General features: G+C 36.0%; 1 protein-coding gene across 24 annotated transcripts in view; it reads right to left on the bottom strand.

The window, feature by feature from the left end:
- CLOCK (clock circadian regulator) overlaps positions 1-17,150 on the bottom strand; it is a 142,399-nt gene that overhangs the window by 97,019 nt on the left and 28,230 nt on the right. For 7 of the 24 annotated variants that reach the window (XM_078068636.1, XM_078068641.1, XM_078068635.1 and 4 more), the window contains 2 exons: positions 16,227-16,313; positions 12,645-12,687 (listed from right to left, as the gene is read on the bottom strand). The exons of 4 other annotated variants lie outside the window; for them this stretch is intronic. In XM_078068636.1, the coding sequence (XP_077924762.1) occupies positions 12,645-12,687; positions 16,227-16,275 (92 nt within the window). In that variant the 5' untranslated portion in view covers positions 16,276-16,313. Of the gene's footprint in view, positions 1-12,644; positions 12,786-16,226; positions 16,314-17,150 lie in introns of those variants that run through there. 13 more of the 24 variants (XM_078068646.1, XM_078068654.1, XM_078068649.1 and 10 more) reach the window with 5 other exon arrangements.

Raw genomic sequence — 17,150 nt, forward strand, 5'->3', positions numbered from 1 at the left:
TTGTGTTTAAGATATCTAAGGGATATGCAAGAGGAAAAACATCCAGTAGATGGTTAGAAGTTAGCTTGGCACTCAAGAAAGAACTGGATGAAGATGTAAAGTGGGAGTCATCAACATAAATATATAAATTAAAGACAGTGATGGGATTTTCTAGGAAAAACATTTAAGAAAAAGAAAGGCTAAGATTGAAACTTGATGAAAAATTAGTATTTTAGAAACCAGAAGACAACTAATAAAATGGGAAGGAGGCAGAGCAAGGAACTTAAAGAAATGAACTCTGCCTATACTCTGAAAACTATAAAACATTAATGAAAGAAATTGAAGATGACACAAACAAATGGAATGATATTCCATGATCATGGGTTGGAAGAATTAATATTGTTAAAATGTCTGTACTACCCATAGCAATCTACAGATTCAGTTTAATACCCATCAAAATATCAGCAGTATTTTTCACAAAACTAGAACAAATAATGCCAACATTTGTATGGAACCACAAAAGACTCCAAATAGCCAGAGCAATCTTGAGAAAAGAACAAAGCTGGAGGTATCATAATCATAGATTTCAAGATATATTACAAAGCTATAGTTATCCAAACAATATGGTACCAACACAAAGACAGACAAAGAGATCAATGGAACAGAATGGAGAACACAGAAATAAACCCACACATATATGGTCAATTAATCTGTAACAAAGGAGGAGAGAATATAGACAGTGTCTTCAATAGATGGTACTGGGACATGGAATATTACTCAGCCATAAGAAAGATCTTGCTATTTGTGACAACATGGATGGACCAAGAAGGCATTAAACTAAGTGAAATAAGTCAGACAAATACCATATGATTTCACTTATATATGGAATCTTAAAAAAACAAATGGACAAATAAAAAGAACAGAAACAGACCCATAAATACAAAGAACTGGTGGTTGCCAGAGGTGGAGTGAGGGGAGTCAAGGGATGGGCAAAATGGGGGAAGGGGAGTGGGAGATACAGGCTTCCAGTTACAGAATGAATATAAGTCATGGGAATAAAAGGCACAGTACAGAGAATATAGTCAATGGTATTATAATAGTGTTGTATGGTGACCAATGGTAATTACTCTTTTGGTGAGCACAGCATAATGTATAGAGTTGTCCAATCACAATGCTGTACACCTGAAACTAATGTAACACTGTGTGTCAACCATACTTCAATAAAACAAAAATTTTTAAGTAATTTAAACAAGAATTAAACAAATAAAAAAAGAAATGGGCTCTGAAAACAGACTTCCTGGGTAGCATTATAGCTCAGTCCCTTTATTAGCTGTGGGTCTCAGACTAGTCACTTCATCTTTATGCATCATTTTTTCATTTTTAAAATGGATATAATAGTAGGTACATGCAGTTGTTCTGAGGATTAAATATGTTACATGTTTGGGATAGTACACAGAAAACAGCAAATGAATCTTAAATATGATTGGTGTATTAAATAGTATCAACTAGATGGCAAAGGATCAAAGAGAAGAAAGCCAAGAAGGATTAGCTGTCACTAAATTTAAAGGAAAAGAGTGTTTTGAGAAGTTGACAATGTTAATATTGCAGTGCAGACAAGATAATGACTGTAAAATGTCCATTGTATTTAATAACAAAGAATTTGATACCTTTGGTGAAGGAGCTATGAAACAGACACTGAGCACTGCTTTAAGATAGTAAATTAGAAATCCCTTTCTTAAAGTTTGGTGAGAAAAAGTTTAGTGAGATGTATCAATAGCTTGAAAATATTTATACCCTTTGACCCAGTAATTTTACTTTGAGAAAAAAGGAAACAATCAGAGGTGCAGCCAAAGTTTTATATTCATTGTACTATTGTGCACAATCTAGTAAAGTTAGAAAGAATTTAAGCATCTAATAGCAGTAACATTGGCATCAAGATATAGCAAATATAAATAGAAATAAGCCAAAAGTAAAACTGTAGTTATTCCTAAGTAGCTTATGAATTTTTAATTTTTTTAGTATGTTCTAAAATTTCTCGCATGAACATGCACTATTATTTTAGGAAAACTTAAGTGTTGCCTTTTTCTTTTTCTTTTAATTGTCCAACATTAGAGCCCTAGCTATACATAAGGAACATAAAATTACATGTTTATCCATTCCAGAAAACAAAATATGAGTAACAAAATAACATGTTACTGCTACAAAATAAGAGTAACAGAGGCTATTTTCCTATGTACTGTTGACATAATTTAAAGAAAAAACTCTTAATTTCATCTAATTATCAATAATCTTTAAATTATTAATTTAAAATGATTAAATCAGGAACCTGCATTTAAAAACTGGAAAACTACAATAAATCTTTTTCTAACCTAATAACCTACTGACCCACTGACCTACTTTGGAATTTAGTTTAGTTAAATCTGATATCACAGATTATTTCTGGAACTGATGGATCTATTAACATTAATTAAAAGTAGTGCTGAAATTTAATTGACTGGTATAATACAAAACCCAAGCATCAATCCTCAACTTCGTTTACCATCATTTATGAAAAATTCTAACTTGCTTCTGCAGAACGCTCAATGTTTGTATTATAACTAGAGAGATAATTATTCCTAAGAGAACAATTTTAACTTATAAAGAAAGATTCAAGTATTTTTTTTTTTTTAAGATTTTATTTATTTATTTGCGAGAGAGAGAATGAGGGACAGAGAGCACGAGAGGGAGGAGGGTCAGAGGGAGAAGCAGACTCCCCGCCGAGCGGGGAGCCCGATGCGGGACTCGATCCCGGGACTCCAGGATCATGACCTGAGCCGAAGGCAGTCGCTTAACCGACTGAGCCACCCAGGCGCCCGAAAGATTCAAGTATTTTTTTGTTTAACGTATGACTAAAGATGAAATTAAATAGTTCTTAACTTACTCAATACTAAATGGGAACATTAGCCTACCCCTACCTACAATGGATGTAAAATATTAGCAAGATGAAAAACATTCTTAACTCTATGTATAGGAGTTTCCAAAATTAACTGAAACTGCTCACAGTAAGAACAAGAAACATACCCCAAACCAAACTTTTATGAACCAGACAAAATTCTGGCTCAAGACAAACAACAAATGGCCAGAACTCTCGTCTTTCCAAGGTCTAAATGTGAAGTATTTTTGAAGCCTCATTAAATAAATACTAAAAAATTAGTACAACTTTCTTAGTAGGACACAAGACTATTCCAATGATTCAACTAATGTATTTTTTTTTTTTTTTTTTAACTAATGTATTTCTTCAAATAATGCCTGAGGTCCCAATTCATGTAATGGATTGATCTGGTCCACAGAATACAGGAGCACCTTATTCCTTTTTCAGAGATGAGAATGATGCCTGAACCTGTCCCCAGCCTCCATTGAGTCCCACAGAAGATCTGAAGGTGCAGAGCTGAAGCCTGAGTCTCAGAGTGAATTACACACTGAACCAGGTACCATAACCCTGAAGCTACACTCCACCCCCCCCACAGCCTTTTTACTAGGCTCAGCAGGAAGAAAGAGGGGGGCCCTGTGGTAGGCAAAATAATGGCACCACTAAAAGGATCATGCCCTAATCCCTGGAGTCTGTAAAATGTCACTTTACATGGCAAAAAGGGACTTTGCAGATGTGATTAAGGTTAAAGATCTTGAGATGGGGAGATTATCCTGAATCATCTGTGGGTATAGTACAATCATGTTGAGTCTTTAAAAGTAGAGGACCTTTCAGATACATGCACCCTTATGTTTACAGCAGCATTATTTACCATAGCCAAATTATGGAAGCAGCCCAAGTGTCCATTCATAGATGAATGGATAAAGAAAATGTAGTATATGTGTATGTATGTATATGTACACACACACACACACACACACACACACACACACACACACACAGGAATATTATTCAGCCATAAAAAAGAATGAAATCTTACCATTTACAACAACATGGATGGAGCTACAGAGTATAATGCACAGCAAAGTCAGTCAGAGAAAGACAAATAAATACCATATGATTTCACTCGTATGTGGAAACAAAACAAATGAGCAAAGGGAAAAAGGGCGGGGAAGAGGGCGGGGGGGGGGAAGGAAAGAGAGACAAACAAGAAACAGATCCTTAACTCTAGAGAACAAACTGATGGTTAGCTGGGGGGAGGTGGGGTGGAGATGGGTGAAATAGGCAAAGGGGATTAAGGAGTGCACTTGTGATGATGAGCACAGGTTGTTGTAGGGAAGTCTTGAATCACTCTATTGTACACCTGAAACTACTGTAACACTGTATGTTAACTAAACTGGAAATAAATTGAAAAAAATTAAAAAAAAAAAGAGAGACCTTTCCCGGTTGTGGTCAGAAAGATTATGAAACAGGGTCGCCTGGGTGGCTCAGTTGGTTAAGCGACTGCCTTCGGCTCAGGTCATGATCCTGGAGTCCCTGGATCAAGTCCCGCATCGGGCTCCCTGCTCAGTGGGGAGTCTGCTTCTCCCTCTGACCCTCCCCCCTCTCATGTACTCTCTCTCTCATTCTCTCTCAAATAAGTAAATAAAATCTTTAAAAAAAAAAAAAGAAAGATTATGAAACAGAAGGGTCAGAAAGATACAATGTTGTTGGTTTTGAAGGCAGAAGAAAGGGGCCATAAGACAAGGAATGTGAGGCCTCAAGAAGCTTGAAAACATAACAAACAGATTCTCCTCTGAAAAGAGAGAAAGGAATTTTCCAGAAAGGAATGCACCACCGCTGACACCTTGAATTTAGCCCAGTGAGACCCATGTGGCACTTCTGAGCTTCAGGACTGACTATAAGATAATACATTTTTATTGTTTTATGCCATTAAGTGGTAATTTGTAGGACAGCAATAGAAACTTAATGCAAGTCCAAATATCTCTGGCTGCTCTGGATAAATTTGCCTTTCTCAAATCTCTCTCCCTCAATATTTACAGTAACTTGCCTTGGAAACAATCAAGACTAATCCCATTATGCCCTACTTTCCTTTTATATCAGTCACCAAGAGAGGCCCAAGACCCCACACACACACACACACCATCACCTGGATTCTTGTCCTTATATACTCTTTATATCCCTACATTGATCCCTTTTCCCTTCCTTTCCCAATTTCCAAACTCCTTTAACTGTGTTCTCTGGAACTCACGGTGATATCATTAACAAAATCTCCTATTTCCTCAATTCGTTGCTGCACATTGTCTTCACCTTTCTTGCGCCAAATGAAACCCCACTCTCCTCTAGAAGTTCTGCTCTAACTCCAGTCCTTTCAAATGACAGCTATTTCCTTCTCCCATGTCACAAATGACTAGGTCCCGGCGGTGAGGCAGACCTCCTTGTTCCTCACTCTCATTGCCGAATTATTCCCCTTCCTCCCCTCCCTAAAATATCCAGTTTTGAACTCATGCCTCCAGATGATATCAGCTACTACCCTCTCCGTGTTATAATCATTCATAAACTCCCAGAACAAGCCCTCTTGTTCCCCCAGGGTTGTTACTCTCTTTAATACCTCTTCTGTCGTTGTTTTTCAATTTTAATATCTGTAACAACGATCCTCTCAACATGTTGGCCAGTCAGTTCCTTCACTTCCTCCCCTCCAAAATCCTGTGCACCATCCTACTTCCCACTCATTCCCCTGAATTATTCTAGAACTCACCATTAGAAATAATCACATGCCTCTCGATATTCTCTATTTCAAACACTGATCCCTCTATAGCTCACACAAGCAGAGATAGCTAGCATGTGATCTGCTTGATTCAAAAACCACAAAAAAACAGATTTTTTTTTTAAATTGGCAGTACAGCTCTAATTTATTTATTTATGCCTATGACTTTTTTTTTCCCCCCAACCTGTCCTAGCCTCCTAATCTTTGGTAGGCCCTCACAATTTCTCATCCCAGGAAAGGCACAAAGGAACAAGGCAAGTTTATCTGAGATGGTCAGGGAATATAAGAGACAGAAATGCTTTTTCTTTTTTGTGTTTGTCTAAATGCCTTCCTTTTTGCCACTGAATCCTTTGTACATTTATTATGGATAAGCCACTCCATAAGACATTCTACAGCAAAATGCAATGATTGCTTACAACTCTATACAGCTCAAGTCATACTGATAATAAAAACTTCTTATAATTCCAACTTACAGCATTTATTAACACAGGCACAAATAATACAAATACTGAAGAACACGTGGAGGGGAAACCAAGGCTTCTGAAGGTCACTTCTCTTGCCACATTGCACGGTACTGATTTTCCTTTCCAGCTTCATTCTATTTCTCTAGCCTCATCCCCCATTCCACCCTCACTGTAGACATACTCCTTACTCTCAACCACAATGAACTTCTCACCATTCCCATGAGGTAGTAAGCAAAGACCCCTGGGTAAACAAAGGTCCATTCATCAGTGCCTAACATATTACCAACACAAAAAAACTTAAATAAACTAGAATTAACATTCACAGGAAATCACACTGTCATTCACATCAGGATTCAATTAATCAGTATGCAAAATTCATGTTGTTAGTGAAAAACTAAACGGATGTACCATGTATTAGTCTCCTATGGCTTCTAAAACACATTACCACAAACTTAATGGAATGAAAAAAAAACACAAATTTATTCTCTCCCAGTTCTGCAGATCTGAGTCCAATATAGGTCTCACTGGGCTAAACTCAAAGGGTCAGCAGGGCTATGTTCCTCTCAGGAAACTTTAGCAAAAAATGTTTCCTTGCCTTTACAACCTTCTCAAGGCTGCTCACCTTCCTTGGCTTATGGCTCCCCTCCTCAATCTTCAAAACCAGCAGCAGGCCATGTGCTTCTCAAGCTGCCATCTCTTCTGCCTCCCTTTTCCCTTACAAAGACCCTAGTAATTGATCACATTGGGCCCACCCAGATAATCCAAGATAAACTTCCCAACTGTAATTCCTCTTTGCCACTTAACGTAACACAGTGACAAGGTTCTGGGAATTAGGGCATGGACATCTTGAAGGACCATTGTTCTGCCTACCACATTCCATGACCAAAGAAGTCTCTCTTTGGTGAAGACAAAATTAAGTTATCTTTGGTGAAGATAACACATTAAAGAATAATTTGATCTATCAATAGATAGGGACGCCTGGGTGGCTCAGTTGGTTAAGCGTCGCCTTCGGCTCAGGTCATGATCCCAGGGTCCTGGGATCAAGCCCCGCGTCGGGCTCCCTGCTGAGTGAGGAGCCTGCTTCTCCCTCTGCCTGCCACTCCCGCTGCTTGTGCTTTCTCTCTCCCTAATAAATAAATAAAATCTCTAAAAAAAAAAAAAAAATAGATAAACGACTACACCACCATGCCAAGTAGTTTGTAACCTTTTTTTTTTTGTATTATATTATTAAAGTATTATAACTTCTGAGCTATCTTTTCATGTTTCTTCAAGGGAACTGAAAAATAATGTGGATGATATTTCATGTTCCAGTTCAACTGCAACTTTCAAGCCTAACATTATTGCTATATGGCCCCAAGAGGCTCTATGTCTTTTTTTTTTTTTTTTTTAAAGATTTTATTTATTTATTTGAGAGAAAGAGAATGAGAGACAGAGAGCATGAGAGGGAGGAGGGTCAGAGGGAGAAGCAGACTCCCCGCTGAGCAGGGAGCCCCTTGCGGGACTCGATCCCGGTACTCCAGGATCATGACCTGAGCCGAAGGCAGTCACTTAACCAACTGAGCCACCCAGGCGTCCCTGTCTGTTTTTTTCTGAATGGCAAAAGTTATTTTAATGTCCAAAAGAATATGAAAGCATACTTTCCCTTTTGGACAACTAATTCATGTGTTATACTGCACTAAAAAAAAAGACATAATTGCATTAAAAAAAGACATAATTTTATAAGTGTCAAACAGATGTCCAAAGATTAATTAAATCCGATCCTTCATGGATTGGCCTGTTTTAAAAAGACAAGTGTATGTAAATTTCTTTCTTCCCCACAAGATTTTATCTATTTATCTGACAGAGCAAGCGAGCGAGTGAGGGAAGGAGCAGAACGACAAAATATCCAAGCAGACTCCTGCTGAGCGTGGAGCCTGATGCAGGGCTCGATCCCTTGACCCATGAGATCAGGACCTGAGCCAAAACCAAAAGTCAGTCGCTTAACCAACTGAGTCACCCAGGCACCCCTGGGTGTATGTAAATTTCTGAGATGGATCTGAGGGGGAGGGAGAAGGGAGGGAGGGAGAGGAATGGAGAGGAAAGGGAGGGTGAAAATGAATGAATAAATTATATCAACCCAGAAGTACAGAATTTCATTAGTGATAAAAAATCTCCAGGGACCTGTTAGGAATCTGATTATTAAGTAGTATTATGAAAATATTAGGCTTAGGGCTAGCTCATGCAATATTTAATAACTTAAAACTAGTATGTACAAATACGGTAACAATGCTTTGACATATTATATACTTCATCAATGAGGCCACCAGACCCATGTAAAATGCCACTAAAAATCTATCAATTTTTAAGGCCACAAGTATTCCTCTAATTTTTTGCAGTATAATTACTTTATAAAATAGGCAGTTGTTTTGACCTATTAAAACTTGGGTAAACTGCCAGGTTGCTTTTGTGTAGCCAAGTAGGCCAAGCAAGTTCACAACCATCTGAAAACTAGTTCAAATATGTTTAGATGCATCCTGAACCACAGATTATTCAGAAAACTACCATACAGCATTTCTTCACTAAAATAATCATTATATCCACACTTTAAGATAAAATTTACTCCCTTTACATTGTAAGATTTTGCAGTATGAATCATATATATGCTATCCATTTCCACTTTTCTGTCTTATCCCTATTTACTTTCAAAACTTTAAAATAAATATATGTGGGTCTCATAATTGACTATTAACTATTTTTTAAACCTGATGAAACTGATTTTTTTTTTAAGATTTTATTTATTTATTTGACAAAGAGAGACACAGCGAAAGAGGGAACACAAGCAGGGGGAGTGGGAGAGGGAGAAGCAGGCTTCCCGCAGAGCAGGGAGCCCGATGTGGGGCTCGATCCCAGGACCCTGGGACCATGACCTGAGCCGAAGGCAGACGCTTAACGACTGATCCACCCAGGTGCCCGATTAAACTGATTCAAACTGACTGCCGAATCCTCACCTGAAATGCTAAAGTCTTAGAAAATGGCAGATCAAGACACTATCTGAATCTGTGGAATAGGAAGGGAGATGGGGCTCACATTGCACAGACAAATCTTCCCAGTAGCATGCAAGTAGGAGTAATTAAGGACAAAAGAGGATGTGTGAGTGGCACACTAATTAACAGCCAGAAGGCCGATCACCAAGTTTCACAAAGTGCAACCTGGATTTGAGAAGTATTACAGAACAGAGACATACCCTTGACACAGAAGACACAGGATTTGAGATTTCTGTTGATTTATGTCTGCTATTGAGCCCAGACAGTGAATTTGTATTTCATATATTGTATTTTTTGGTTCTGAAATTTCCATTTCATTCTTTTACATGGTTTCTATTTTTCAGAGGAGAACTATGCTTCCATTCATTTCAAGAGTGTTCACTTTTACCTCAAGGAGCACAGATATAACAGGTGCTTTTAAGTCTTTTTCTAAAAACTCCATCACTGGATCATCTCAGGTTTGGCATCTATTTATTATCTTTTCCCTTAAAAAGTGGTCAGATTTTCCTGTTTCTTGGGATGTCAAGTAATTCTGGATTATATCCTAGACATTCTGAATATTAGGTTATAAAATCCCAGATTCTATTAACCCCTTCTGGATAATTTGATTTTTTTACTGAAGTTTACTGTAAGTCTGTATTGCCTTCTGTGGGTGGTCAGTTCAGTTTTTAAAGCCTTTACTTTTACTTTACTGACATAAAGCCTTTACTTTTACTATATTATTTGGGTTTATCCTTTATATGAAACACTAAGAGGCAAGTCTGGATCTGAATAGTGGTTTATAACATAGTTCAGTTCTCTAAGTCTTTGCTGTATTTCTTTGGGTCTGTTCTGTGCATGTATAGCTCACGAGTAAGGTAGGACCTTTGTGAGTTCATACTCACAATTACGGAATCTCCTCTCAGCTCTCTTCTCCCTGAGATTTTCCCAGCATGCTCCAGTTTCCAGCAGCCCCTTTCCCAATTCCTCTGGCCAGAGAAATTATTTTCTCTCAGAGTTTTAAGTGCTAGTGCTGCCATGGCAGTGCAATTTTAGAAGTGGAGATAGTCTTAGGGCAAGTTTGATAGAGAAAAAGGAAAATAAGGGGACCCCTCTTCCTTATTCTCTGGCTAGAAATGGGGGTTTCTCTTGAACTTTTTGCTAACTGCTACACCCACTGTGCAGTTCCACAATTCAGCCCACCATTTTGTCAAAGCTGGGTCATGGAAAGAAAAAACTGATAAACTCACAATTATACAGGCTACCCTTGACTTCCCTTCTCAATTTGCCTGTTACTAATTTTCAGTCTTCAAATAGTTGGTTTTTGTATTTCATTAGGAGTTTCTAGTTCTAATCAGTTGGGAGAATTGGGCTTACTCCAACTTGGGTCTACCCACTGTATTATATCCATGTCCCAACAGACTTTTCACCTAGTGGCTTTAGTAGTCATTGACTGATCATTATCTAGATCCATTATTTCATTAGAAGCTGCACTGTGGTGACTTTCTAAACCTATTATTTTCTCAGCATTTCTTACCAGCTATGATTCTTCTATAAAGGTAAACTTCCCTCTTAACTATTTGGTTATCCTGGAATAGAATCTGTGCAGAAAAACATTAAATGGTTGATTCTTTCATTTACAAATGATTTTCAGAGTAATGACCTGATACCTGTGAGAATTTTTTTTCAAATATTACGATAAACTTCTGGAATCTTATGTATTTGTGTATCAACCTACTGTAGTCATTACATTTTTTAAAACCCATTTTTTATGAAAACTTTCAAACACATACAAAAGTAAAAAGAATAATATAATTATTAACCCACATATTGCCTATTTTCAACAATTATCAAATCATGGCCAATCTGGTTACATCTAAAATGCCCCTTCTCCATTCCTTCCCACCCTCCTTTGCATTAGTAAAAGTAAACCCCCAAAACTGTATCATTGCATCTGTAAACACCCTAGTATGAATCTATAAATTACAAGGACTAATAAAAAACATAACCACAATATCATTATCCTACCTTAAAAAGTTAACAGAGATGTATAAGACCTCCACACACAAAATTCTGAGAGAAATTTTAAAAGGCCTAACTATATCAAGGTACTACCATAGTTAAGGTATTGAAACTCTTAATATTGAAAGATGTTTAATATATCTAATATGATCTACAGATTTCACATTAAGCTAGTCAATAATAATACTAAATAATATTAAACTTGCTTACTATTTTTTTAAACTTGCTTACTATAAAGCGGATTATCTATTTAGGAAAACTGACAGGTTGAATATAAAATTTTTATTGAAATTCAAAGGACCAATAAAAACCAAGGCAATTGTGAAGAACACAATTGGAGGATTTAAAGCTACAGTGATTAGAAGAGTATGGCACTGGCACAACAACAGCCCAATGGAACAGAAGAGTCCAAAAACAGACCCATGAACAAACACTCACCTGAATTACAACAAAGGCATTAGTGTATTACTTAGGGAAAGGATAGTCTTTTCAATAAATAATGTTTGACAAAATGGGTTTCCATATGAAAAATAAAATGCACTAGGAACCTTATCATATACCATGCATAAACCTAAATGTAAAGGTTAAAACAATCAAGTTTATAAGAGAAAACATACAAGAATACCTTCTTGGCTTTGGGATAGACAAAGATTTCTTAAAACACAAAAAGCACCAACCATAAAAGAACAGTTTGGTAAGATGGACTTTATTAAATTTAAGAAATTTTCTTAATAAAGACACACTATTAAAAGAGTAAAGAAGTAGGATAGATATCTTCAATACTTAATCCAACAAAAAACTTATCCTAGAAATAAAGAACTCCTACCAATCCATAGGATAGACAACTCAACAGAAAAATGGTCAAATGACATGAATAGGCATTTCTCAAAAGAGGATATCCAAATGGTCAATAGCATATAAATATGTGCTAAATCTTTAAAGTTAGCAAGGAATTACAAATTAAAACTCCAATAATTTTTCACCACATATACGGCAAAGAAGCTACTATTAAAAAAACACTAATAATTTTAAGTGTTGGTGAAGATGTAGAGCAGTGAGAACCATTGTACATTGTTGGTAGGTATAAACTGATTCAACCACTTTCAAAAACTAGGGGCATCTACTAAAGCTAAACAGCGAAATACCATGATCAACAATTTCACTCTTAGATATTTACTCAAAAAAACAAAAAAACCAAAAAACAGCATGCATATGTGCACCAAAAGACATGCTCAAGAATATTCACAGCAGCATTGTTTGTAATAGCCAAAAACTGATAATGATCCAAATGTTCACCAACAATAAAATGGATAAACTGTGGCAATATACAATGAAGTATTACAAAGCAATGAAAAGGAATAAATTAATGTTATATGAATCATCATGCATGACTCACATAAACAAGATGTTGATCAAAAAAGATAGTCAAAAGATGTTTAAAAATAGACAATACTAATTAGACAATACTAATGAATAGTAAATGAAGTGAGAAAAATAGTTACCTTTGGAAATGTGTGTTGACTGTCGGGGGCATGAAGGAGGCTCCTGGATTGATGAAAATATTCTATCTTTTGATCTTGGTATTGGTTAAACGGGTGCTGACTTCATAAAATTTCATCAAAAGGATATTCAAGATTTATCCACTTTATAAAAAGCATGGTTTAATTCAATGCAAAAAGTTTTAAAAGTTAGCAATACTATACCAGTCCCTTAATTTTTAAATTTTTAACTTTTTGGTTATTTTACTTGGTAAAATTCAAGTCTAGGAAAACTACATTTCTATTATCAGTTTGCTTAATTGGATACTAAAAGTCGTATTTACTTCCTTTTTCAGTACAATTACTGAAGAATTATCTTGATACATGGATCCTTCCCAAATTATGAAGGCAATAGAAAGTCTAGGCTGAAGTTAGACCCGTCCCATTATTTACAATCTAAAAATTCTAAAATGGCTTTTTTTTCTTCAGAGATAATGTGCGCGCGCAAGTGGAGGGAGGCAGAGGGAGATGGGGAAAGAATCCTCAAGCAGACTCCCCTTGGAGCACGGAGCCCAATGCCGGGCTCAATCCCAGAACCCTGAGACCATGATCTGAGCCAACACCAAGAGTTGGACACCCAACTGACTGAACCACCCAGGTGCCCCTATTGATCAATTTTTCTATATTAAGTTCCAAATCCTTAGTTTCCATAATTTGTATTTGGCCAAAAAAAAAAAAAAAATGAGGTAAGAAAACTTAAGACTCTGAGGCTTAGCAGCAGTTTTAGCTAGAATTGAATAGCAAATCAAGGCAAGGTGTTAGCATAAGGCTGTTGTGAAAATGAAATAAATTACTAAATGTAGAATGCTTAGAATATAATGTCTGGCACTAAATAAAAAGCTCAAAAAGGTCATCAATTATTAATACCAGTTTGAGAAATACTATAATAGATCCTAACTCTTGAATTTCCTTCAAAATATAATAAATTTAAGGTCAAAATAGAATAAATGTAAGACAGTAAAACCAGATCTACTTTTAAAAACCAAGCATATTTATGGAGCTAAGGGAACACAATAGATTTTTAATAAAACAAGCTATAGTGAACATTAAAGAAAAGTAGCAGGCAGAAGAAAATTTAACGCATTATACCTAAGATTTTTTTGAAGTTCTAAATTCTACCAATTGGTATTTAACTATGATCTTATGATTGAAAAAACTGATGAGATAATCAGCAAGAATACTTCTAATATAAAGACTTTGTCTTTGCATACCAGTTTTTACATTTGCAAAGTTCTATTTCATTTTATCTCCACATTACTATAAAGTAACTTAATTTTATAAAATATTTAGAAGTCAAACTTATTAAATCCAGTAAAGAATCACAGAACAGAGTATCTGCACTGACGACCACAAATTAATCATAAACCACCCAACAAACAAATACTGTTCAGAATAGTACCAACATGTAAACAGAGTATGTGTGAAAGCACTTTGAAAAAAGTACAAGTACTGTAAGTGTATTATTAATGAAAGTAAATAGTAATTTAAAAGCAACAGTATTTGGACATAATCTCTAGGTCTTTTGATAATTGCTAATGGCATTTCTTTAAACTTTCTACTTGGAAATACTTTCAAACTTTCAGAAAAGCGTACAAATAGTTAAAAAAACTCCTATGTATATTTTATCCAGATTTATCAATTAACATTCGCATTTTTTTTTATCATATATGGATAAACATTTGCTGAACCATTTGAGAATAAGTTGTATATATCATACCCTTTTACCCCTAAATACATCAACATATGCCTCTTAAGAACAAAGACATTCCCTTAAATAGCCATAATATAGTTACTAACTTCAGGAAATTTATTATACAAAATTTTTATTTAATGTCTATTTTCCAATTTTTTTTTTTTTAACTGAGCATATGAAGTCCTCTAAGGCTTTCCTCCTCCTCCAATACAGGATCTGTCCGATTAGCTGTCCGATCTCCATAGACTCCTTTAATCTGGAATAGTTTTCCTCAACTAAATGCCATTTAAACTATCTGATCTTTACAAGGTGTTCTGCAGGATAATATTTTAAAAGCTGGGTTCTTGAGCAAACTATACAGGGAAGGTTCATTTAAAAAAGAGTTTCAGTGGATAAGCTGGGGAAGTGTCAGAGGATATATGAATATATGAATATATGAATCTTCCTATCTAATACTAGCTTTTAGTACATTTTAAAGCTTTATAAGAAGGAGGCTTCTAAGTTTCTTTGAGATTGGTAATTTTTGAATTAGTGGTTTATCCTGTCTCTTAAGATTTCAAAAAATAACAATATATAATCATCTTAGACAAATAAATCTGGCCAATGATCTGATGGCTATCTATAAAGAATAGATCCAGAGAAAATTACTGTTTTCATCAAAATTCTCTCCTACAGTTTTTTTTGTTTTTGTTTTTAAATTCTCTCCTACAGTTAACAAAAAACACCCAGCCCCAATAAGCAAACCTTCATAGAAACTAGAATTATTGTGATCATACATACATATAATAGGTACTAGAGCTACAACAGATCTTGTTCTTTACTCAACACTGACTGTGTGCCAACCATGTGTCAGGCCTACAATAGCTATGGCAGCATCCATTGTTTAAAAAACAGGCCTGGTATCTACCCTTAGGAAACTTGTAATTTAGTAAACCCAAGACTCTTGCTTTCAGAGAGGAATGGTATTATTTTTCCCTATTTTGAAGATGAAGCTACTAGCACTCAACCTATAAATACTTCTCCAACCATGAAGAGCATAGGTCAGCTAACTTATTCTGTAAAAGGTTACATAGTAAATACTTTTGGCTTTCTGGGCCCTAAGGTCTCTGATGCAACTACTGTACTTAAATTAACTCTGCCACTAGAACATGAAAACAGCCATACACAATATGTAAAAAAAAGAATGGCTGTGTTACAATTAAGCTTTATTCACAGATGCTGAAATATGAATTTCATATCATTTTCACGTCACAAAATAGTATTCTTTTGAGATTTTCTTTTCCTCTAATCATTTCAAAATTTAAACACTATTCTTAGCTCATAGGTCATAGAAAAACAAGCAACAGGCTGGATTTGGTATTTTGCAGACTCCTGATAGACTTGCTTATAAGCTGGAGCTGCAGTGGGTGACTGGCCCTTCTTTACCTCATTAACTAATTCTTTATCGCTACACTTAAAATATAACAGGAAATAATTCTTATTTTATTTTTCAGTCATTTGCAAATCACCTTCATCTCAGAAAAAGATGTTATAAATCTTACTTCTGAGTAGTAACTGAAAAATTTTAAGAATTAGTGAAAATACTTTATATCTCCATACCAATTATCTTACCAATCAATAAGTCTTTACTCCTCAAAAAATTAAAATTCTAAAGACAAATTAAGGCTATCAAAACAAGTAGCAGATCATGCTCTAAATATTTTTATAATACTTTGTCCTATGCTTCTTGCCAGGAGAGTGCAAACATCACTATATCCAATAATTTTGAATTACGCAGAAAAAAAAAGAAAAAGAAAGAACACGGCATATTTCTGAGCTCAAAATGAAAACTGAAGGTATCTAGTGAAACTCACCAAGTTCTAAAGATTCATCTAAGAAGAATGCAGAATTTTCCAAAGGCATCTTAAACTGTGACAGAATCAGCTTCTAAGTTTCAGCGGCTTTACAGGAAAAAATAAAATAAAAATACTGTAAAACAAGGGCAGCTGTGGAGATGTTAGCCAAAGTCTAAGCAACAATATCTCTGGTAATTTTTTTCCATGCATGTATACAGCATTAATTGGGGCCTCCTATGTGCCAGGAACTGGGGATGAAGCAATGAACATGTCAGATCCCATCAACCCCTGTGGGAGCTCACTATGTAGGGCAACTCCAAATGGGATGAAAGGCTTTAAGAATCATGATGTTGTGAGGGGAAAGCATGGCAGAAATACAAACCAGTCTGGTGGGAATTGGTTAGGAATGGTCTCCTAAAGGAGGGGCATTTAATGTAAGCATGAATAGGATCTAGCCAGATAAAGCAAGGCAGGAGGGAAAAGAAAGTGTTTCATCCAAAGTGAACAGCATGTTCAAACGGCCAGATATAAGAGAGAATATTGCATTTGTGTGGAAGTAAAATAAGTGCAGTGTGGCTGCTCAGAGTAAGAAACGAGATAAAAAGAACATTCTCTGAGAGGAGATAGATAAGGTAGGAAATAGATGTGGCAATTTGCCTTGAGTCACAGAGTCACATGGGGTAAAAGGCAGAGCCCATTTTAAACCCTCATCACCTGACTGCAATATACTACCCATCTTGAAGTTCTTCCAGCCCACTAGCCTCAAGGGTTCAGAGGGGGGCCCTTGGGAAGGAAGCTGAGGAAAAAATCCTTGTGGAGGATGATCCTTTTAGGGAGTTTTTGCAAGGGCCTGAGGGAAGACTGCCTTGGGCCAACAGCCAGCCTCCCTATGAATGAACTGGACAACTAACCATCAAGAAATCCCCCTGCAGAATGATGGGA

This window comes from Halichoerus grypus, chromosome 3 (genome assembly GCF_964656455.1).
Source record: "Halichoerus grypus chromosome 3, mHalGry1.hap1.1, whole genome shotgun sequence".
Lineage (NCBI taxonomy): Eukaryota > Metazoa > Chordata > Mammalia > Carnivora > Phocidae > Halichoerus > Halichoerus grypus.